The 23,505-nt window shown below is 45.5% G+C and overlaps 1 protein-coding gene and 1 pseudogene across 1 annotated transcript in view; both read right to left on the reverse strand.

The window, feature by feature from the left end:
• Positions 1-23,505, reverse strand: part of LTK (leukocyte receptor tyrosine kinase) — a 147,125-nt gene that overhangs the window by 63,566 nt on the left and 60,054 nt on the right. The window contains exons 2-4 of the mRNA XM_066613728.1: positions 13,985-14,098; positions 10,583-10,735; positions 8,244-8,460 (exon numbers count right to left, since the gene is read on the reverse strand). Of these exons, the coding sequence (XP_066469825.1) occupies positions 8,244-8,460; positions 10,583-10,735; positions 13,985-14,098 (484 nt within the window). The remainder of the gene's footprint in view (positions 1-8,243; positions 8,461-10,582; positions 10,736-13,984; positions 14,099-23,505) is intronic.
• Positions 9,623-9,742, reverse strand: LOC136637139 (5S ribosomal RNA; annotated as a pseudogene).

A 23,505-nucleotide genomic window follows, 5' to 3' on the forward strand; every position in this document is an offset into this window, starting at 1 on the left:
CAACACAAAGCCCCAACATAGAGTCTCTTGGAGACATCCAAGATCAAAGCACTGGCACCAGCTCGACCTGATCCTCACCAGACGCTCCAGCCTTCCCAGCATCAAGATCACACGCAGTTATCATGGTGCTGCCTGCGACACTGACCACTCCCTGGTGTGCAGCAGAGTGAAACTGCAAACAAAGCGACTGTATCACACGAAAAAGGAAGGAAGACCTCGCATTGATACCAGCAAGACCCGGGATCAGAGAAAAGTGGAGGAATTTGCACGAGCGCTTGAGGAATCTCTTCCAGGCCCGGCCGACGCAAACGCATCCAACAGATGGGAACATTTCAAGAATACCGTTTACAACACCGCCTTGTCCATATTCGGCAAGAAGACCAACAAGGCGGCAGACTGGTTTGAAGCCCACTCTGAGGAGTTGACACCAGTCATTGAGGAAAAGAGGAGAGCTCAAGCAGCATACAAGGCCTGTCCCAGTGAGCGCAACCTGCAGGTCCTCCGAACTGCTCGCAGCAAAGTCCAACAGACTGCCAGGAGATGTGCTAACGACTACTGGCTCCAGCTCTGTTCCGAAATACAGATAGCAGCTGACACGGGCAACATCAAGGGGATGTATGATGGTATCAAGCAGGCCCTAGGTCCAACACAGAAGAAAATTGCCCCTCTGAAGTCTGCCACAGGCGAGGTCATCCAGGATCGGGCGCAGCAGATGGAACGCTGGGTGCAGCACTACTCTGAGCTATATTCCAGAGAAAATGTAGTCACCGAAGAAGCACTGAACAACATTGAGTGCCTGCCTGTGCTGGAAGAGCTTGACAGTGAACCAACCCTAGAAGAACTTCACGTGGCCCTGGACTCCCTTGCCTTTGGCAAGGCACCTGGAAAAGACAGCATCCCTGCTGAAGTCCTAAAATGCTGCAAAGAGATCATAGTCACTGAGCTGCATGAAATCCTCTGTCTCTGCTGGAGAGAAGGTGGAGTACCTCAAGACATGAGGGATGCAAACATCATCACGCTGTACAAGAACAAAGGTGACAGGGGTGACTGCAACAACTACCGCGGCATCTCTCTCCTTAGCGTTGTAGGAAAGCTGTTTGCCCGAGTTGTACTAAAGAGGCTCCAGGTACTTGCAGAGAGCGTCTATCCAGAATCGCAGTGTGGATTCCGAGCCAACAGGTCCACCACTGATATGGTATTCTCCCTTAGACAACTGCAGGAGAAATGCAGGGAACAACGACAGCCACTCTTTATAGCCTTCATAGATCTCACAAAGGCTTTCGACCTGGTCAGCAGAGACGGCCTCTTCAAGATTCTCCCCAAGATTGGATGTCCACCCAGGCTCCTCAGCATCATCAGATCTTTCCACAAGGACATGAAGGGCACTGTTGTCTTCGATGGCTCCACATCAGACCCTTTTGACATCCAAAGCGGAGTGAAGCAGGGCTGTGTTCTTGCACCAACCTTGTTTGGGATTTTCTTCGCTGTCCTGCTGAAGCAGGCCTTTGGAACTGCAACAGAAGGCATCTATCTCCGGACCAGATCAGACGGAAAGCTCTTCAACCTCTCCAGACTGAGAGCAAAATCCAAAGTCCAGCTGAAATGTCTGCGTGACTTCCTCTTTGCCGACGATGCAGCTGTCACTACCCACTCTGCCAAAGATCTCCAGCAGCTCATGGATCGTTTTAGCAAGGCCTGCCAAGATTTTGGACTGACAATCAGCCTGAAGAAAACACAGGTCATGGTTCAGGATGTGGCCTCACCTCCCTGCATTACAATCTCTGAACATGAACTGGAGGTTGTCCATGACTTTGTGTACCTTGGCTCAACGATCTCCGACACACATTCTCTCGATACCGAGCTAAACAAGCGCATCGGTAAAGCAGCTACCATGTTTTCCAGACTCACAAAGAGAGTCTGGTCCAACAAGAAGCTGACGGAACATACCAAGATCCAGGTCTACAGAGCTTGCGTCCTGAGTACACTTCTGTACTGCAGCGAGTCATGGACTCTTCGCTCACAACAGGAGAGGAAACTGAGCGCTTTCCACATGCGCTGCCTCCGACGCATCCTCGGCATCACCTGGCAGGACAAAGTTCCAAACAACACAGTCCTGGAACGTGCTGGAATCCCTAGCATGTATTCACTGCTGAAACAGAGACGCCTGCGTTGGCTTGGTCATGTCGTGAGAATGGATGATGGCCGGATCCCAAAGGATCTCCTCTATGGAGAACTCGTGCAAGGAAAGCGCCCTACAGGTAGACCACAGCTGCGATACAAGGACATCTGCAAGAGGGATCTGAAGGCCTTAGGGATGGACCTCAACAAGTGGGAAACCCTGGCCTCTGAGCGGCCCGCTTGGAGGCAGGCTGTGCAGCATGGCCTTTCCCAGTTTGAAGAGACACTTTGCCAACAGTCTGAGGCTAAGAGGCAAAGAAGGAAGGCCCATAGCCAGGGAGACAGACCAGGGACAGACTGCACTTGCTCCCGGTGTGGAAGGGATTGTCACTCCCGGATTGGCCTTTTCAGCCACACTAGACGCTGTGCCAGAACCACCTTTCAGAGCGCGATACCATAGTCTTTCGAGACTGAAGGTTGCCAATACTAATGTCCTAGGCACATTGTTTCTCTAGTAGCGTGTAGCTCCATGTAGCCATCATACCAAACTATGGTTAAGAGGCTTAACCATGGCTTTGCAGGATGTCTGAATGGACCAACCACAGGATGAAACAACATGTAAGAATCATGTGCCGAGCGTTTCCATGTTTACTTTTTTCACAACAAATAGCAGCCAGGTTGTGGCTCCCACAGATGGAGAGTGTGGTGGGTTTAGGGGGGCTTTAACCTACCATATGCAACCCATCATGGTCCTGATCTGGATTGCTGCCCCCAATGCCTGCTATTTGTCAAACTCTAACCACAGTTTGCCTGTGTGTTGGAATCTCAAATATGGGTACTAAACTAATTAATGTAAACCATAATATAGTGTGGTGTATGAGGTGGGTCTATATCAGGCACTCCTGGAATCTAATTCTGGCCTTCAGTGTTACTAGTTACCTTTATTAATTACACAAGCCCTTTGATGAGGATTTGCAACTTTGAAAAAGATACTTTAGAACATAAGAACATAAGAACAGCCCCACTGGATCAGGCCATAGGCCCATCTAGTCCAGCTTCCTGTATCTCACAGCGGCCCACCAAATGCCCCAGGGAGCACACCAGATAACAAGAGACCTCATCCTGGTGCTCTCCCCCACATCTGGCATTCTGACTTAACCCATTCCTAAAATCAGGAGGTTGCGCATACACATCATGGCTTGTACCCCATAATGGATTTTTCCTCCAGAAACTTGTCCAATCCCCTTTTAAAGGCGTCTAGGCTAGACGCCAGCACCACATCCTGTGGCAAGGAGTTCCACAGACCGACCACGCGCTGAGTAAAGAAATATTTTCTTTTGTCTGTCCTAACCCGCCCAACACTCAATTTTAGTGGATGTCCCCTGGTTCTGGTATTATGTGAGAGTGTAAAGAGCATCTCCCTATCCACTCTGTCCATCCCCTGCATAATTTTGTATGTCTCAATCATGTCCCCCCTCAAGCGTCTCTTTTCTAGACTGAAGAGGCCCAAACGCGGTAGCCTTTCCTCATAAGGAAGGTGCCCCAGCCCCGTAATCATCTTAGTCGCTCTCTTTTGCACCTTTTCCATTTCCACTATGTCTTTTTTGAGATGCGGCAACCAGAACTGGACACAATACTCCAGGTGTGGCCTTACCATCGATTTGTACAACGGCATTACAATACTAACCGTTTTGTTCTCAATACCCTTCCTAATGATCCCAAGCATAGAATTGGCCTTCTTCACTGCTGCCGCACATTGGGTCGATACTTTCATCGACCAGTCCACCACCACCCCAAGATCTCTCTCCTGATCTGTCACAGACAGCTCAGAACCCATCAGCCTATATCTAAAGTTTTGATTTTTTGCCCCAATGTGCATGACTTTACACTTACTGACATTGAAGCGCATCTGCCATTTTGCTGCCCATTCTGCCAGTTTGGAGAGATCCTTCTGGAGCTCCTCACAATCACTTCTGGTCTTTACCACTCGGAAAAGTTTGGTGTTGTCTGCAAACTTAGCCACTTCACTGCTCAACCCTGTCTCCAGGTCATTTATGAAGAGGTTGAAAAGCACCGGTCCCAGGACAGATCCTTGGGGCACACCGCTTTTCACCTCTCTCCATTGTGAAAATTGCCCATTGACACCCACTCTCTGCTTCCTGGCCTCCAACCAGTTCTCAATCCACGAGAGGACCTGTCCTCTAATTCCCTGACTGTGGAGTTTTTCAGTAGCCTTTGGTGAGGGACCGTGTCAAACGCCTTCTGAAAGTCCAGATATATAATGTCCACGGGTTCTCCCGCATCCACATGCCTGTTGACCTTTTCAAAGAATTCTATAAGGTTTGTGAGGCAAGACTTACCCTTACAGAAGCCATGCTGACTCTCCCTCAGCAAGGCCTGTTCGTCTATGTGTTTTGAGATCCTATCTTTGATGAGGCATTCCACCATCTTACCCGGTATAGATGTTAGGCTGACCGGCCTATAGTTTCCCAGGTCCCCCCTCTTTCCCTTTTTAAAAATAGGCGTGACATTTGCTATCCTCCAATCTTCTGGTACCGTGGCCGTTTTGAGGGACAAGTTGCATACCTTAGTCAAGAGATCTGCAACTTCATTCTTCAATTCCTTAATAACCCTTGGGTGTATGCCATCAGGGCCCGGTGACTTATTGATCTTTAATTTATCAATGAGGTCTGAAACATCTTCTCTTTTAACCTCTATCTGACTTAACTCTTCGGTTAGGAGGGGCCGTTCGGGCAGCGGTATCTGCCCGAGGTCTTCTGCCGTGAAAACAGATGCAAAGAACTCATTTAATTTCTCTGCCATCTCTAAGTCTCCTTTTATCTCCCCTTTCCCTCCCTCACCATCCAGAGGGCCAACCGCTTCTCTGGCGGGTTTCCTGCTTTTAACATATTTGAAGAAGCTTTTATTATTCCCCTTAATGTTGCTGGCCATGCGTTCCTCATAGTCTCGCTTGGCCTCCCCTATCACCTTCTTACATTTCTTTTGCCACAGTTTATGTTCCTTTTTATTCTCTTCATTAGGGCAAGACTTCCATTTACGGAAGGAAGCTTCCTTGCCCTTCACAGCCTCTCTAACTTGGCTGGTTAGCCATGCGGGCACTCTCCTGGATTTAGTGGAACCCTTCTTTCTTTGCGGTATACACCTCTGCTGGGCCTCTATTACTGTTGTTTTAAGCAGCCTCCATGCACTCTGGAGAGACTGGACTCTTTTTACCCTCCCTTTCAACCTCCTTCTAACCAGCCTCCTCATTTGAGGGAAGTCCGCCCGTCGGAAGTCAAGGGTTTTTGTTAGAGATTTGCCTGGTATTCTTCCCCCAACGTGCACGTCAAAACGGATCGCAGCATGATCACTGTTCCCCAATGGCTCAGTAACGTTTACATCTCTAACCAGGTCCTGCGTACCGCACAAAATTAAATCCAGAGTCACCTGTCCTCTGGTGGGCTCCGTGACTAGCTGATCTAAGCCACAGTCATTTAGCATGTCAAGAAATCCGGTTTCCTTATCGTGACCAGAACACAAATTGACCCAGTCAATATGAGGATAATTGAAGTCCCCCATGATTACAACCCTGTCCCTCCTTGTCACCTCCCTGATCTGTTTCCTCATTTCAAGGTCCCCATCAGATTTCTGGTCTGGAGGACGATAGCACACCCCCAGTATTACATCGCTGCACAAGCCTGGTAATTTAACCCACAGAGATTCTACGGTGGAGTCGGACCCACCTTCAATCTCTACTTTGCTGGATTCTATCCCTTCCTTAACATAAAGGGCCACCCCACCTCCAACACGCCCCTGCCTGTCCCTCCTGTAGAGTTTATAGCCCGGGATTGCGGTATCCCACTGATTCTCCGCATTCCACCAGGTTTCCGTTATGCCCACTATGTCAATATTTTCCCTTGTCACCAGACATTCCAGTTCTCCCACCTTTGCTCGTAGACTTCGGGCATTCGCATAAAAGCATTTATACACGGAATGCCCCAGGATGGGCTGCTTATTAGCTCCTTTGTCCCCGCATCCTCTCATTGTGCCAAACCGTCTATCACATCCCATCTCCCTACCTTTCCCAATTTCTTCTCCTACCCTGCCTTTGTCTTGTTGTTCTCTAACCTCCCCATCCTCATCCCATAGGGATGAGGAGTCCCGAACCGGATGCCCCTCGGCTCCTGTCGGCCTTCCCCCAGGGATCAGTTTAAAAGCTGCTCTGCCACCTTTTTAATGTTATGCGCCAGCAGTCTGGTTCCATTCTGGTTCAAATGGAGCCCGTCCCTCTTGTACAGGCCCCGCTTGTCCCAAAACGTTCCCCAGTGCCTAACGAATCTAAACCCCTCCTCCCTACACCACCGTCTCATCCACGCATTGAGACCCCTGATCTCCGTCTGCCTAGCTGGCCCTGCACGTGGAACAGGTAGCACTTCAGAGAACGCTACCTTTGAGGTCCTGGCTTTCAGCTTCCTGCCTAAAAGCCTAAATTTGGCCTCCAGGACCTCCCAGCTACACTTGCCCACGTCGTTGGTGCCGACATGCACCACAGCCGCTACCTCTCCCCCAGCACTGTCTACTAGCCTGTCTAGACGAGAAGTGATGTCCGCAACCTTCGCACCAGGCAGGCAAGTCACCATGCGGTCCTCACATCCGTCGCAAACCCCCCTCTCTATGTTTCTAATAATCGAATCCCCCACTACAAGAAGCCCCCGACCCCCCTCCCGCCGAGGAGTATCCCGAGTGCGCTCGGATACGGGCCCATCCCCTGGAGAAGGGATCCCCCCTAGGGGATTGTTTCCCTCCTCTCCAGGATGACGTCCTCCAGTCCCGAGACTTCCCACCCGGGCAGCCGAGGAGCTGCACGCCTGAGGTTGGGACGAAGCCTGATCGTCCCCGGAAGTCTCCCAAGATATACTTTCAGAAATATCTGTGAATTTCTCAAGAAATTAAATCTGTTAGCATACCAGCTGTATACTCATCGATGTCATTGAGTTCTCCCCAAGGGAACTCAAGGCGGCTTACAAAAGGGCAGGTACAAAAAAATAAAAACACAGTTAAAACAAATGTACTGCCCTAAAAATCCAAAAAAAATTTAAAACAGGGGTGTCAAACATAAGGCCTGGGGGCGAATGCAGGCTGTGGAAGCTTTTTATCTGGCCCTCAGGCTCTCAGTCGCTGAGCAGAGCTGAGGTGTTACCTGAAGAGGCAGCCCACATGAAAATGGTTACCTGAGGTGCCACATGAAAATTGGGCTCTCTTGTAACTTGAAATATGATCAAGATTTGTGTATTTTCTCTTCTGTCATTTGCAGCTAATGAGTTCCTCAGTGAGAAAAAGTGCTTATTTTTAGTTATGACCTGTTTAATGACATCAATTCCTGCCTAATGACATCAATCCCTGCCTAATGACATCACTTCCAGCCATCAGCAGGCATCACGAATGCTATTCGGCCCCCGGTATGAAAAAAGTTTGACACCCCTGCTTTAAAACATTACCCCTGCTTTAAAACATTACCCCTGCTAACTGAGTAAGAGGCACTTTTTCAAGTGGGTGCTCCTCTTTTATTTAGGGGGAGAGTAACTGGCCCTCCTCACCCCAGCAGTGTCTTTTCTAGTGGCTGCTTGCTGGTGTTCTTTTGCATCTTTTTAGATTGTGAGCCCTATTGGAACAGGGAGTAATTCGTTATTTGATTTTTCTCTGTAAACCGCTTTGTGAACTTTTGTTGAAAAGCAGTATATAAATGCTGTTATTAATAATAATAATAATAATAATAATAATAATAATAATAATAATAATAATAATAATAATAATAATAATAATAATAAACCATAAAACAAAATTTACATACAAAGACCAACAACAAGAAGAGATTTAAAACAGAGACTCTTACAATCTGCTTCCTTATGCATCTGTAGGAATTGTTTATATCACTGAATGCCAGAGGGCCAGTTCTAGTGTGGTACAGTGTCTCCCTGGAAAACTTTATCAATATGCTTACACCAAAGTTCTTGTCAGAATAAATAATCCATGTACTTTGCTCACAGCTGATTTACTCAATCACTGGTTTTTCAGAATCCAGGTCACAGATCAATTCAAGCATCCACTGCAAGAACAAATCTTACCAGACTTTCTGTTCTGGTCCTTCTTGCAGCACGATCATTGCACTCTGGTTAGTGTCCACATATTGCATTTGGACAGACAGCCCTTCAATAGTGGTGGCCCGTGAATAAACTGCCAGTTCCAGCAGACAGGAAGTGGAGCTCCATGGTAAGATAGGGCTACGGAGGCTGAATGTGCACCGGTCGGAGATCCTACTGGTGTTCAGAAGAAGAATGTCCCCTGTAGGATAGGAAGAGAAAAAGAAGAAGCAATTGGAGCAATAACAATATGCAAGCAAGGAAGACTGGATGGAAACTAGACGCCTGGGGTGAAAAGAAAGAATAAAATAAAAAATAAGGTAATAAAGTAGTGAGAGATGTATAATTTACAAAGACAATGAATACTAATAAAGAGGTCAAAATGAAACTAAAAAGACAGATAGGGTTTTTGCAGGAAAATAATTTAAGGAATAAATTTCATGAGCAAGAGCTCTGTGACAGAGGTTCTCAAATCCTATGACTACTCAATAATATGTTCTGCTAAGTACAATAAGACTTTCTTCCACGTAACTTCCTATGTGCATAGGATTGCAACCTTAGGATCAAGGTGCAGGCAAATATTAAAATGTTAAGAGGAACATTTTGAATCAGAAGCATCCCTCTTCTCATTAGAGAAACAGCCTGGGGAGTTCAGTCCTGATCTGAACAGCAGTGTGCAGATATGAGGGGGATTACTGTTTCCCCAAACTCCATTTTCTCCCAAGAAATCATCACTGCCACCATACCCAAAGCTGCTTCCCAAAGGGGCTATTTGCTGCAAACAGCCACTCTGGGGCAAATAGCAAAAACAGGAAAGGAGAAAGATGCAGGAAGCATATTCCAAAGTTGAGCATAAAAAAAGGAAACAGCCCCCTCCCTTCTCTCACATAAAGGAGGAGTGTGGGACAGTTTTCAATGATGTGCTGAGCTTTGCAGCAAACAGAAAACAGTGTGAGAGATGTGTGCTGCTTCTGGCTGCTCCAAAACCACAAATTACATGAGAGACCTTCCTTATCCCAAATCCTGGAAACATGCTGAGAATATGGAGGAAGGGAAGTGTTGGTAGTGAACACAAATAACGCTGGTTACTCAGCCAATACCAGCCATTCTTTGTGAAGTCCTGCAGAAATCACATTGGTGGGACAATGATGTTGCTTCTTCCCACCAAAATACTGACTGGTAAGAAAGAAGGGGGATGTTTGGGTGGTAATGTATTGTGTCAATCATTGATCTAGGCCAGGGGTGTCCAAAGTTTTTGGCAGGAGGGCCACATCATCTCTCTGACACTGTGCCGGGGGCTGGGAAAATTAAATTACATTTCATGCTATGGTTGGCAACCTTCAGTCTCAAAAGACTATGTTACAAGCCTACAGCACCCGGTATTCCCAGGCGGTCTCCCATCCAAGTACTAACCAGGCCTGACCCTGCTTAGCTTCCAAGATCAGATGAGATTGGGCATGTGCAGGGTAACAGTTGCTGTCAAATTACATTTGAAATTTGAATAAATTTACATAAATGAATATATTAGAGATGGGACTTATGAATGAATGAAGGTCATGCAACAGCTCAAGGCCTATAAAAAGCCTTGCACAAAGCAAGGCCAGCCTTTCCTTTGTTGCCGCTGCTGCATCCAGATGTGAAACAGCAAGCAGTAGAGGGAGCCCTCGTCCCACAGCTCACACAAGAGGTCGAACAGTTGGTTGAACAGTTGCATCAGGCCAGCGCGGGCTCCAGCTGAACAGGGTCAGAGGCTCATTGGAGACTAGGGGCTCCCTGAGGTCTAGATTGGGAGTCCTTGAGGGCCACAAGTGGCCCCAGACCCGGGGTTTGGGCACCCCTGGTCTAGGCCACACAGCTCCTGAATCCACATGTGACCAGACCAGCATATGAAGAAGTGACTAGGAAGTGACTCCCATGCTGCTCCTATAACATATGAATCAGATCTTGGTTTCAACTTCTTCATGAGTTTTACTTACTGAGAGAGAAATGTGCAGGACACAGAGGAAGAAAAGAACAGCCAGTTCTCTACAACTGCAGCACCATATAAAAACCATACAATACAACTATTGTATTCATTTTAATTATTTTATGACATAAAAAATTTAGCACATGATGCAGTGCAATGAATGGAGTGTTATTAGGAGGAAAATATTTTACATGTCTCCTAATTGCACGTCATCCAATAACTGATATCAGCTACTGCAGCAGAGAAGCGGGAGAACAGAATATCACCTGGCAGTCTGCTGCTTGAGGCAACTTCAGTCAGCCTCATGGATTGGCCAGTCCTGTTCGCTACAAATGTGCATATGGAGTAAATGGAGTACCTTCTAGGTTTCTGTTGGATGAGCTGTTCTCCATGTCCTGCTGTGGCTCCTGAGAAGTCAGAGCAATTACTGAAGATAGCAACCAGTCTGGTTTTCCAGAGGCATCAGTAGATGTACTCCAGGAGCAATTCCATCCAAAGTAACATGGCATTTCTATCATAAGAAACACACAAAAAGAATAATTAGGGTAATCATTGAAGGAGATTATTATAATTTAATACACACACACATGTACACACACACACACACACACACACACACAGAATTTTTTTTATCTTTTTACAATACTCAAAACAGCCATGCCCCCCCCAAAACACTACTGTTGTATATAGAAGCTATAGGCCTGGCAATGCATAAACATCAAACAGAAGACCCTCTCAGTTGAAAGTTCAATAAATGTTCACATTTTTAAAGCATCAGGACTGCTCTGAAAGCATCCTCACTGAGTTCAGTTTCAAATGCACCTTTCCTTTGTAAGGGCAAGCTCTGAAAATATAGGCATGCCCCCATGTCTGCAGGGGTTCCATTCTGGAACCCTCTGTGGATAGCTGAATCCACAGATATAAGGGAATGATTCCAGGAGCATAGCTCCCCTCGCCTCTAGAGGGTCTTCTGCCTGCGGCCACAGGGCATGCCCCCATATCTGCAGGGGTTCTGTTCAGGAATCCCCCATACATAGCTGAATCCATAGATACCCACCCTCCCACCCACACCTCCCATCCTCCAAAGCATAGCTTCCCTTGCCTCCAGAGGGTCTTCTGCCTGCAGCCTCTGCCAAGCTCAGAATGATTCAGAAGTGCAAAAAAAAAATCAACTTCTGGTGTTTCGAAAACTGGAAGTGACATTTTTAATGTCTTATAAGGCATTAGGAGGCCTGGGGAAGCCTTCAGTGATTCTTTTCACATGCCCTGTTCCAGTGATTATTTTGAAATCAAAATGCCAGGGATTCTTATGACAGTTACCACATCTCAGTGACACAGAGGCACAGTCTATGAAAATCTACCAAGGCCAACCTCCAATTTAACAAACCTCCCCCTTTTCCTTCACCCCACACACTCAATCTCTTGGGTGAATTACTCATAACAGCTGCACTGGGGTGCGGAAGGCACCAGGTTTTAATTCAGAAGTCTTCCAAGCATCATCTCAAACTTGAAACATTTCTCCACTAAAATGTTGTAGATTGCAAAGAACAAGCAAAGCACTGCACTTTTCCTCAGTGCAACAAAGCTTGAGAATTGCAGGTCTGGACATTTTGGTTAGGATATAAGAGACCATAGACTGGGTTTTGTTTGCTTGTACTTGGTAAAAAATTGCTGTTCAAAAGCAGCCATTAAAAGCTCATTTTGCTATGTTGCACATCACATATGCCTATTTCCTTGATTGCAGTCACCTGCAGAGCAGAACCACAAAGAATCCGAAAAAAGCGAGAATAACTTCACTGAAGCTTGGTTAGCCTCAGGGTAAAATTATTCATCCATAGCAGAACATACATGGTTCTCATTATTTAAGTATCTGGATATTTTTCAACTGTATAAAACATACAATATCTGTGGCTTTTCCTTCCAACCCAAACTGTGAAAGGATTGGGAAATACCATTGCTGATGCATAAAGACTTTGGAGAAGAGAGTGAAGTGACTTTGAACTGAAAATCAATCAATCACATTTCAACTTCCAAATCTGGGGTGTTTCTAAACTATTTTGTACTGTGGTGAAATGCAGGCATTAAACAGACTGCTGGCCTTCTTCTGAATTCCCATTATGTTATATATGAAGAATCCATGCCCCATAGACTCTAGTTTGAAACGAAAACAAACCAATTCTAATAACTTATTAAAAGAGTGCAATCTATTAAGACATAACATTCTTGTCCCTTTCAAATCAACCATATCAGGAACAAACTGGTGGTTAGAAATGATTGAATTGATCTGATTCTTTGTAGGAGTCAGCGAGTGACAAATATAAGGCAAAATAAAGATGTCCCCCAGTATCAACAGGAGATCTGTTCAGCCACCCATCGCGGATACGGAAACCGCAGACAGTGTTGGGAAAATCTAGTGTGGCTTGACTCAAGTCGAGTTGCCGAGTCACCGCCCCCTGTGACTCGACTCAAAAATGACTCATAAGGGGGACACGTTCCAATTCACCAAGTCACCCTCTAGTGACTCTAAAAGACTAGAGTTGAGTTACCCCCCACCTTTAAAAAGGGTGCTGTGGAAAAAAATACAGGGCTGCTGCCAGTGTGAGTGTGTGTGAGTGTGTGTGTGTGTGTGTGTGTGTGTGTGTGTGTGTGTGTGTGTGTGCGCGCATGCGCGCACGCATGTCGGAGTTTTCTTTACTCAGTCCCCTACTGTCCCCGCCCATCTGTAAACAAGGTGGGAAGGGTGGGAGGGACAGAGAGAGAGAGAGCGGGGGTGGAAGTGACAAGAAGGAGGAGGGTCGCAAGCAGCAGCTGCAAGGCTTACTAGGACAACCCGATCCTTGGCAGCTCTATGCAGAAGTAGTTCCATTGCAGCTACTGCATTCCATGCAGTAGGTCATTCAATGAAGCTTGCTTCTCCCCAAGTAACAACAGAGCTTACTGCAGCCATGCAGAGGAAAGCGTGATTGCTATGAACCTCCCCCCCTTTTTGCTGCCTCCCTGGGCTTCTCAAGCCAATTGTAAGGCAAGAAAGCTCTTGGCTCCTCCTTCTGCCCTCCCTCAGTTAATAAAAATATGAGAATGCCCATAGTTTGTCCCATGATCATTGGTTCTTTCCTTCCTATCAGATGGGGAAAAAGAGCTCACTTCTGTCTCCTCCCCTCCCGCCCAATTCATTAACCCTTCCCTGCCTCCTGAACTTCCCTGCTGTTCACCCAGTCAGAATGATGAACCCACGAGGTTTTCCACGTCGCGAAAGCAGTAAGGAAGCACACCCAGACACAGGGAGACTTGACGCAGCATGCGTGGTAACAAGTGCCAAGTCAGGGGGGCCCTGACTCGAGACTTTTCAGAGTCTTCCATGCGCGCAACTCATGAGTCACTGAGTCAGCAAAAATCACATACTTTTGCGACTCAAGTCCAAATCATTGACGAGTTCCCAACACTGACTGCAGATACAGGGGAACTCTATCTCTGTGCCCCCCCCCCCGATGCCCATCAGTGTTGTTCAGGTGCTTAATAGAGCAAAAATGTTTTACAGAGCTCTATAACTATGCAAGCTCGTTGCATGTGCCGGCAGGTTGCACAAATGTAACAAATGTAAACAGAAAGTAGTTTACTTTTACTGCTTTTATACATAAAATTAACCTCTAAAATGAATGAATGTTGCATGTGAAGAAAGATCCACAGTCTTGGAGAAGAGTTCCACTCCTGTCTTTGGATTGATGAGATGTTCCTAATGCACAAAATTTGTAGTACCTACCTGAATGGGAAGACTGATCAGATGAAACTATCCCATTTCTGCTTGGAGACAGCCTAGAAGGTATATGCAGAAATGAGGGGGCTTTTGCATGGGATTTGGTAGAGGCAGCAACAACTGCAACAAAAGAATCAAAAATAAAGTAGTGAAAACCAAGTAAAATAGAAAGAATACAAAAAAGAAGAAAAGGAAGGATGAGTTGAATCCATTTATTATACAGATTTTAGATATATTTCCTGGGGCTACCACTATCAATTCAAGTATTACGTATAGCCCAGTCCTATCCATTCTCTCCCCCCCCCCAACAATGCACTGGTACACAAAAAAGTTATTGTTGCTTTCTGTGGGGGATAGAGCAGTCATGGGGGTCTCCTCCGGGGAAGGGAAGGGAAGTGTGAAGGGTAGCCTCCACAGCACAGAGGGGTCTACCACGACATGCACTAGCAAATTTACTGGTTCAGGTTCATGAGGATCCATGCTCTGGGATCAGGTCCAGGATAGGGGCTATAGCAGCCACCATTTACACTGAACCCACCCCCTTTGCAAACCCAATCTGCCCTTCCCTAGTCTTGTCCCACCAACCCCCATCACCTGCAGAAGAAAGCAAGTAACACAAAAGAAAGAAAGCAATTTTCACTTTCCTCATTGTACAATAATAGGGCTACCCAAAGATGGCGATTTAAAGTGCAACTTATGCTATTCTATTCTTAGATGCCCGATAACTTTATTTCTACCACCCAGCAAGACTTTTTCTTGCACATACACCAATAAGCCAATTTCCAAGAGACAAAGTTTAATTAAAGACTTCTCAGTATCAAAGTCACTATATGTATACTCATATACTCTACGCACGTGTGTGAACATGCACTATTTTATTACAACAGCAAAAGCATTTCTCTGAAGATGCCAAGCGGGACAGGTACGACATCTATCTTCTGTATACCGGTACTTTGTGCCGTTGACAATAAACAAGGGTTAGGCAGAAGCCATTCTGAATGATTCCCAGTGTCACCCAGGCTATTTGGATAGTTTGTGCCATATCGTACTTACACAAAGATTGAATCTTTTTCTGAGAAACTCAGCTATTAAGGGTCTGACTTGTACAGATTATTGCAGTGGACGAGGCAGGTTAAGTTTTTCAACTTCCTGAAGGCTAGCAAAGTCTCACTACTGGCATCTGTGTTGCTACCAATCAAGTTTTTGTTAATTTATTATCCCGCTTTTCGGTCAAAATTGACTCCCAAACCAAATTAGCATTAAGATCTACAAGACTTACCAGTTAACCAGGACAGACTTCTGAAAAGCTAGTGAATTCCAGGTTCTTTCCTGCTCTGCCCATTACCCACCATATTTGCCAGGCTATACCCATAGCCAAGGCTGCAATCCTATACCTGGGAATAAGTTCCACTGAACTCAGTGAAGCTTACTTCTGAGTAGACATGCATAGGATTGGGCTGATAGCCAGGTTGTGCCCTGGCAATATTTCTGAGCTGCAAGAGTCTGCACTGGCTCCTTCTGTTATTCTCCTGGTTCTATTGCATCTTTAGCCCCAAGCCTGGTATTTCTCCAAGCTCTCTTCAGTTATGCCTCTGTCAAGATCTGCCTGGGCTCCATCTATCCTGGCTTGGTTCCCTTGCTCCACTCAAAAGGTCAGTATTTTTGAAATATTTTGAAATCAGAAGTTGACAGTCCTAGCTCTCAGCAGGGTTAAGACATGATGACTAGTTCCCTCTGTCAAAAATAGCACCTTGGTACAATTTGTGATCTCCCATAGGATGGAATTCAGAAAGCTACCTTCATACCATAGTCTTTCGAGACTGAAGGTTGCCAACAACCTTCTACCAAGCCTGACCATCCATCCTTTTAGCTTGGCACTGACGGGCATGCAGATGGGCATGAATGCAAGAGTGCAGAGGTGGCAATACTGGGGGCAGATTCAAGCAGTGCGGGGGCAGGGTCCTCCACTGATCTCAACCATAAATGGAAGAATAACCAGGAGACATTTCAATGTATGGAAGGAACAATATAAGCTAATTTATTTCATGGGCAATTATGGAGGAGAACCAAATGGTCACATGAGAGTTCATGGCAAGAAGAACCCAAGATGCATTAAAGTAACACAGAGGCTTGGTCAAAGAAGTAGCACTGAAATAGATATTAGAATGCTTATGATGTGCCAAAATGATGTTACTGTATGAATTTCCTTTTGGTTAAAGAGGATTCATTCCTCATACAATACAAAGGATTTTAAGCAACTGAGGTTTCTCCCTGCATTATGAAATTTTACAAGGTTTCTGAGATGCGGTGGGTGTTATAAAACTATAGGCATAGTGAAAGAAAAATGGAGAAAAGAGAATGTCAAGAACTTTTGTGACAGGAGATGAAAATTAATGCAGATTTGCATAACTGGACGATGCTAGCAACCGTGGGAAAAACAGCAATGGTGAAAGTAGGCAAGACTCTCAGCACCAGGGACCAATTGTGATCCTGCCCCATGTGCCCGCCCAGGACCAGGACCACAAAATGCCACCCCCATGCCATCCCACTCTCACCGGGCATGTGCGGCCAGACAGGCCACCTGTGGCATCCCTGGTCCCTACAAGGCCTTCTGAGGCCTCCAAAGGGTCTAAAAATGTCACTTCCATTTTTGCCTGGGTGCCAAAGGTGGCCTCCTTGGGCCTCAAGAGGCCTTGGAAAGGCCAGTAAAAAAATTTTTTTAAGGCAGTGGGGGGGTCATGGTGGCATCCCTTGATGGCACCCTGGGCATTTGCCCCCTAAACCCTTCCCCTGTACGCCACTGCCATGGACCATTTCAAAACTGCAGCTACACATTTTACCCACATTTATCATGAAGCCCTGAAAAAAGGTAGAATAGCAAGGGATTTCCAAAAACAAATATAATCCACTCTGATCACTGGAAAAAAATTGCAGCATAATTAACTCTCCAAAATGTTTGTGCAGGTCAAATTTTGAAAGCCAATTAGAACCGAAATTTCTTTATTAAATTTTTAAAAATTTATTTTGGAAAAAAGGGAAAAGATGGTATGTGCTGCGATTGTGGTAAGCGCTTGAACTGTAGATAGCTCTCTCAAACCAATCTTCGTATGTGGTCACATTGGGCGACAGCCCTGCTGCCCACTTCCTTTCAAGAGTGAAACAGAGAATTCGGATAATTCTCAGGACTGGGGGGAATCACTTTCACTTTCATTCACCAGAAGTTAGAAATCCTACACCTTCAGGGAGCTGATAACGAAGGAGGGCGCTTCATGGTTTAATAGAAGCTGAATTACAGCTGCAATGGATGAATGCATTCGGTAAGATAAGGGCCTGGTTTGCTTTAATTCATACGCTCTGTATGAATAGAGGTGTGAGCTTTGTCTGATAAGGCCACTTCAGGCTTTTTTTTTTTTTTTTAAAGAAGCAAAAGATACATGTTCACAATAGTACCTGTACTCTACTTTTTTACTACCTTGTTTCTTTTGGGTGGGAGAAAGCAAAGAGAAAATTCCAGGGACAAAAACTCTCCATTTTGCCTCAGCAATTTTACATTTTGGGTCACTGTTCTCTTACTGAAAAATCACACACACACACACACATATTACATGTATTGCAATGAGCTCTCGCAACAGGTGACACAACCTCTGCTACTTATCTGAGAGCTGTACCTAGTTACTATTTGTCTAGGCTTAGAACTACTCAGGTTCCGGAGGAGATTGCACTGACTCACAGCCCAGTCCTATCCATTTCCGCAATATAGCATGCTGCTGAACCAAAACAGGCTGATTGGAGGAGCTGATTGGGAGACTTATGAAATATGAAAAAATAATTTCCCTTACCTCCCTGTAAGCCACCCAACTACCTATAGGTATTCTCAGACCTGTGCCAGCTGTTTAGCTGGTGCAAGTCCAAGGAGAGAAAGGGGTCAAGAAAGCTGCCCATGGAGGTGATAGGATCTGGTATGTGCCAATATTTATCTCTTCTGTTTACTATGATATTAACTCAAGAGTATCACAGAACACTGCTGGCCTTCCAAGCCAGCAGCACCAGAATCCAAATGATGTTGTTAAATTATTGCAGTCCAGCAATATGCATGGCAATTTTGGGGTTTGGTATGAAATACAATTATAGCATCAGCATATACATGAGGCTAGGCAAAGTGCTAAAAAGACTTTTTCAGGGCTCTCTTAAATTAAGTATGTCCATTTGCTGGTTGTTCCCATTTTAAGGCTTCCTGTTGATCATGGCTTGAGGACAGTGGATAATTTCTTAATTAAAATTATTTTTCCTCTCTCATTTTTATAGTAGAACACCATTTTGCTATTTAAAAAAAATGGGAAAAACAAAAATAATGCAAAGATCAATAATTAAAGCCTTTTCCCTATTCAAAGGAAACAGACATTGCCACTGGGGCAATACTGAGAGGCTATTTGTGGTACAATTAAGAAGCTATGTATCACTAATCCCCAAACCAGAATCAACAGGAAGCAATAAAATGAGCAGAACCCCAGAACAGGACACTTTTAATTAACATTGTGAGTGTTTGCAAGACTGACTTATAAGTAAACAAGGCTGCAATTCCATCCACACTAACCTGAGAGTAAGCCCCATTGACTATAATGGAACTTACTTCAGAGTAGATATGCATTGGCTTGGGCTCTAAGGATCTTAATGCTATAATCCTTTACAGATGTGTGTTGTTTAAGATGCTTCCACTTAACGATGGACCACAAATATGACGGTGGTCAAAGCACAACAAAGAGGCTCTTTATGAGTCAAGTCTTCCATAGCCTGCAGCAGAGGGTATGATAACACCACAAAAGAGCTCTTAATGCAATGAATTGGCAATCCATCTCCAGTAGCTTGTGCAGTCAGCTGTTGTCTGGCAGGGAATGTCTACACAACAAAGGCACTAGATTGGGATGAATGTTCGCTTAATGACCTAATTGTGCAACAACAGGTATTGGAGACGCATCCCCCATCGTTAAGTGGCACACACCTGTACACACTTTCCTAAGAGTAAACCCCATTGGACACAATGGGACTTCTGAGTAGATATGCATCAGTTTGTGCTGTACATTGTTATTTGTAATATTTTTACCAAAGGATCTTGGCATGGAGAATATAGCATTACTTAAAGCACCAAGTGGAATCTCCATTAGTTCCACTCCATTATGGGAAAGTAATATCTCAGTTAATAGCCACTCTGTACACAACAATTCAGAAAAAAAAACTTCATACAGCTCTTAAGTGGTACAACAGTATATTGAATGGATGGAGTTGGGGCAAAATGCCTTTCCTCTTCTATTTCAGGATGGGGCGCATTATGGTTGATTTGGTGAGATGTCATTCTGCAGTGATAGTTTTAAATAGGTGTGCTTTGTATATATAATTGTATGCATCTTTCAGTGTATGCACCTCCAAGGACCATGTTATACTATACTCTAAAAAAGCAGTGCATCCTTGTGTGGGAGGCAGGGGAGAGCTTCCTACCAGTAGGAAGCAGGGGAAAGCTTCCTTCCCAAAGCAAATAGCATCTTTGAAGGGCAAAGGAGTTAAACCCACCCTGGCCTGCCACAGTTCCAATTCTGAGTGGGACCCTCTCTCACAGTTCGTATTTTGAAAGGAAAAAAAATCCACACACACAAGGTCAAATTATGAGCTTAAAGTAATGTGACTTTTGTTCTTGGTAGTCACTGTGTCCTAGTTCCTTCCAGAACTTCCACGTGTCTAAAAACTGATATTTCTCTAGATGTATCTTGTTAGATAGATGTTTTTACTCAGTATCCCCATGGTTCTGAAGTGCAGATTTGACCCATGTGGGATCATAGGAAGTCTTTTTGTAAAAAATAAAATCAAACAACGTAGCAGCCAAAAAGCATTTCCAATTGAATGAGAGACAAACACAATCTGTAAATCCTTAAAATCTGACATTATTTTGCTTAAACAACATCAAACCCACTAAAATCAACACATTAAACTGATCCATATTACAATTATGCTGCTTGCTTTCAGTAACTCTGTGAATAGCAGCTATAGTCTGCTGACCTAATGGCATTCTGCTGTCCACAGAATTGTGTCATTTGCTTCTAGCATCCAAAGATGTGGACACATCAACCACTTTTATAGTAACGTCTTTCCGTAATCGAAGAAATAATAGTAGCAGTGAGGACTCAGTTGAGATTGGTGAAGACTAGGATGCTGGTAATACACGTGATTGGTGAAGTTTTGCTAAATGGTAAGGGTTTTATTAGCAGAAAGAAAGAAATTCATGGTAAGGTTTAGGCTGATTGCAGCTTTTTATCTTCACAGAGGCAGGGGACCGCACTGAATGGTCTGCTCCTGGAGGCTAAAGGACCCTGAAGATTTCCTGAGGGTTCTGGGGGATTTTCCAGCTGCCAAGACTGGTGTCTCATCTGAGGCCCTGGTTGACCTCTGAAATGGGGAAATGGGCAGGGCAGTGGATGAGATTGCTCCTGAGCCACCTCTGCCACGTTGCAGACTCAGAGTGGCCCCTTGGTGACCTGAGGAGCTGCGAATGATGAAGCGGCAGGGTAGACGTCCAGCACAATGGTGAGAGAAAACTCATGATGAGTCCAACTGGACACGGATTAGAGCCTATTCTGTGGCAAGTAATAGCAGCGAAAAGATCTTTTTATGCTGCTGCGACTACATCTGGAGGGAGCAGTCCAGCAGAATTGTTCCATGTGGCAATGTCTAGTGATGTCCCTTGGCATCTGTTTGTCCAGTTTTGTGGGATTCTTTTCAGCTTGTGCAGCCTGAGGATGTGGACAGACTCCCTTAAAGTGTGTGGCCATCTACCTATTGCTTGACCCTTCCCCAGCTTGGCTAATTACAGCTGCCCAGGAAGGTTTGGCCAAGCAGCTGGAGAGGGTGGTCAGCTTCTCTTTGATGGAAGGGATGCTGTCGCTTGCTTTGAAACAGGCAGTGGTTCGGCCCCTCCTGAAAAAGCCCTCCCTGGACTCTACTATACTAAACAATTACCAGCCAGTCTCTAACCCATTTCTGGGCAAGGTGATTGAGTGGGTGGTGGTGTCTCAAATTCAGTGGGTCTTGGATGAAGTGGATTATCTGGATCCTTTTCAGGTCTGGTTTCAGACCAGGCTTTGGAACAGAAACTGTCTTGGTCACCTTGGTGGATGATCTACACCAGGGATAGGACAAGGGGAGTGTGTCCCTGTTAGACCTCTCAGCAGCTTTCGACACCATCAACCATAGTGTCCTTGTGGGTCAACTGGCCAAGTTGGGGGCACTGTTTTGCGGTGGTTACACTCCTACTTGAAGGATCAGTCCCAGATGGAGGTGCTGGGGGATGCCTGTTCGACACCCTGGCTCCTGAGGTGTGGGGTGCCACAGGGTTCAATCTTGTCTCCTATGCTATTTAATATCTACATGAAATCAGTGGGAGAGGTCATCCAGGGATTTGGAGTGGGGTGCCATCAATATGCTGATGATACCCAGCTCTTTCTCTCCTCCAGAGATGAGATCCTGGAGCACTGCCTGGAGGCAGTGGGGATCTGAATGAGGGCTAATAAACTGAAATTAAACCCAGACAAGACAGAGGTTTTTCTGGTTCAAAAATCCTCGATGCAAGTACTGGAGAATTGGCCTGCACTGAATGGTGTTGCACTTTCCCTGAATGAGCAGGTCTGTAGCTTGGGGGTTTGCCTGGACCCCTAATTCCCAGGTGGTGCCTGTGACCAGGAGTACTTTTGCTCAGCTTTGACTGGTGTGCCAGCTGCAGCCATACTTGGACCGTGTAGACCTGGCCACAATGATCCATGCCATTGTGACACTGAGTTTAGGTTATTGTAACTTATTCTCTATGGGGCTGCCCTTGAAGATGGTTCAGAAACTGCGATTAGTGCAGAATGTGGTGGCCCTGCAGGTAGGTCAGGTTGCTTCTCCAGGGGCTGCATTAGCTGCACAATTGTTTCCGGGTGCTTCAGGTGTTTCCAGGTACACTTCAGGGTGCTGATTTTGACCTTTAAAGCCCTATGGCCATATAGTTGGCAACCTTCAGTCTCAAAAGACTATGGTATCGCGCTCTGAAAGGTGGTTCTGGAACAGCGTCTAGTGTGGCTGAAAAGGCCGATTCGGGAGTGACAATCCCTTCCACACTGGGAGCAAGTACAGTCTGTCCCTGGTCTGTCTCCCTGGCTATGTGCCTTCCTTCTTTGCCTCTTAGCCTCAGACTGTTGGCCAAGTGTCTCTTCAAACTGGGAAAGGCCATGCTGCACAGCCTGCCTCCAAGCGGGCCGCTCAGAGGCCAGGGTTTCCCACCTGTTGAGCTCCACTCCTAAGGCCTTCAGATCCCTCTTGCAGATGTCAATGCAGATACCTATGCAGATACCTATGGCCAGGGTATCTGCAAACCACCTATTTCCATACAATCCAGCTTGTCTCCTTAGGTCAGCCATTTTCAACCACTGTGCTATGGCACACTGGTGTGCCGCAAGTGGTTCATAGGTGTGCCACAGGAATTTGGGGGAAGGTCATGTATTAATAGGGCCAATGGGAGATGTGAGCCCCCACTGGCAGCATGGTGTACCTTGTCAATTGTCAAAAACCTGGTGGTGTGCCTTGACCATTTTAGTGCCTTGTCAGTGTGCCGTGAGTTGAAAAAGGTTGAAAACCACTGCCTTAGGTCATCAGAAAAGGCCCCCTTACAAGTGCTGCCACCCAAGGAGGTATGTGGGGCAGCAGCAAGAAACAGGGACTTCTCAGTAGTGGCACCAACACTATGGAATTCCCTCCCCCTTGATTGATGAACTGCTCCCTCTCTTGAAATTTTCCAGCAAGGCCTGAAGACATTTCTTTTTAGACACACCTTCTGAGTTCTTGGCCTTTTTAACATCTTTTAACATCTGGTTCACAGGCTTGGGGCTTTTATAAAATTGCTGCTGTTGTCCTTTTTACTCTTTTAATGCCTGATTGTAGTTTTTAACATACTACATATTGTGATTTTTAAAATTTGTTTTAATTGTGTTTGTTTTTGCATTTTTTATTTAATGTAAGCCACCTTGGGTCCCTTTGGCGAGTAAGCCGGGAAACAAATGCAGTAAGTAAGTAATAAATAAATAATAAGGAATTGTTTATACCAGTGCCTCAGCTAACCTTCAGTGATACATTAACTCTGAGAAACCTATCTGCAGAAACAAGGATGCCAAAGAGTTTCCAATTACAAGTCTTACTGATTTCCTAAGTTATTCCAGGTCACTGAAGCAGCCAACACTGCTATTGTTTACACTATCACTTATCAGAATAATCACCCATCATACAATAGGGAGCATGCTGGATTAAAGTCTCGGTGACAGTGGTGGAATGTAAGTTCAAGCATCTTCACAGTCTGAGGAATATGGAATGATTAAACCATGCATGTGACTAGAGGAACAGAAAGTCACAACATCACAATCATACACAAAAGCAGCATGCAAAAATCCTGGGTGTGACACTTAGGGTGCAAACCAAACCTGCGCTGGAGCAGGCAAGCTAGGAGGCTTGCG

The sequence above is a fragment of the Tiliqua scincoides genome, chromosome 1 (genome assembly GCF_035046505.1).
Source record: "Tiliqua scincoides isolate rTilSci1 chromosome 1, rTilSci1.hap2, whole genome shotgun sequence".
In the NCBI taxonomy this organism is placed as follows: Eukaryota; Metazoa; Chordata; class Lepidosauria; order Squamata; family Scincidae; genus Tiliqua; species Tiliqua scincoides.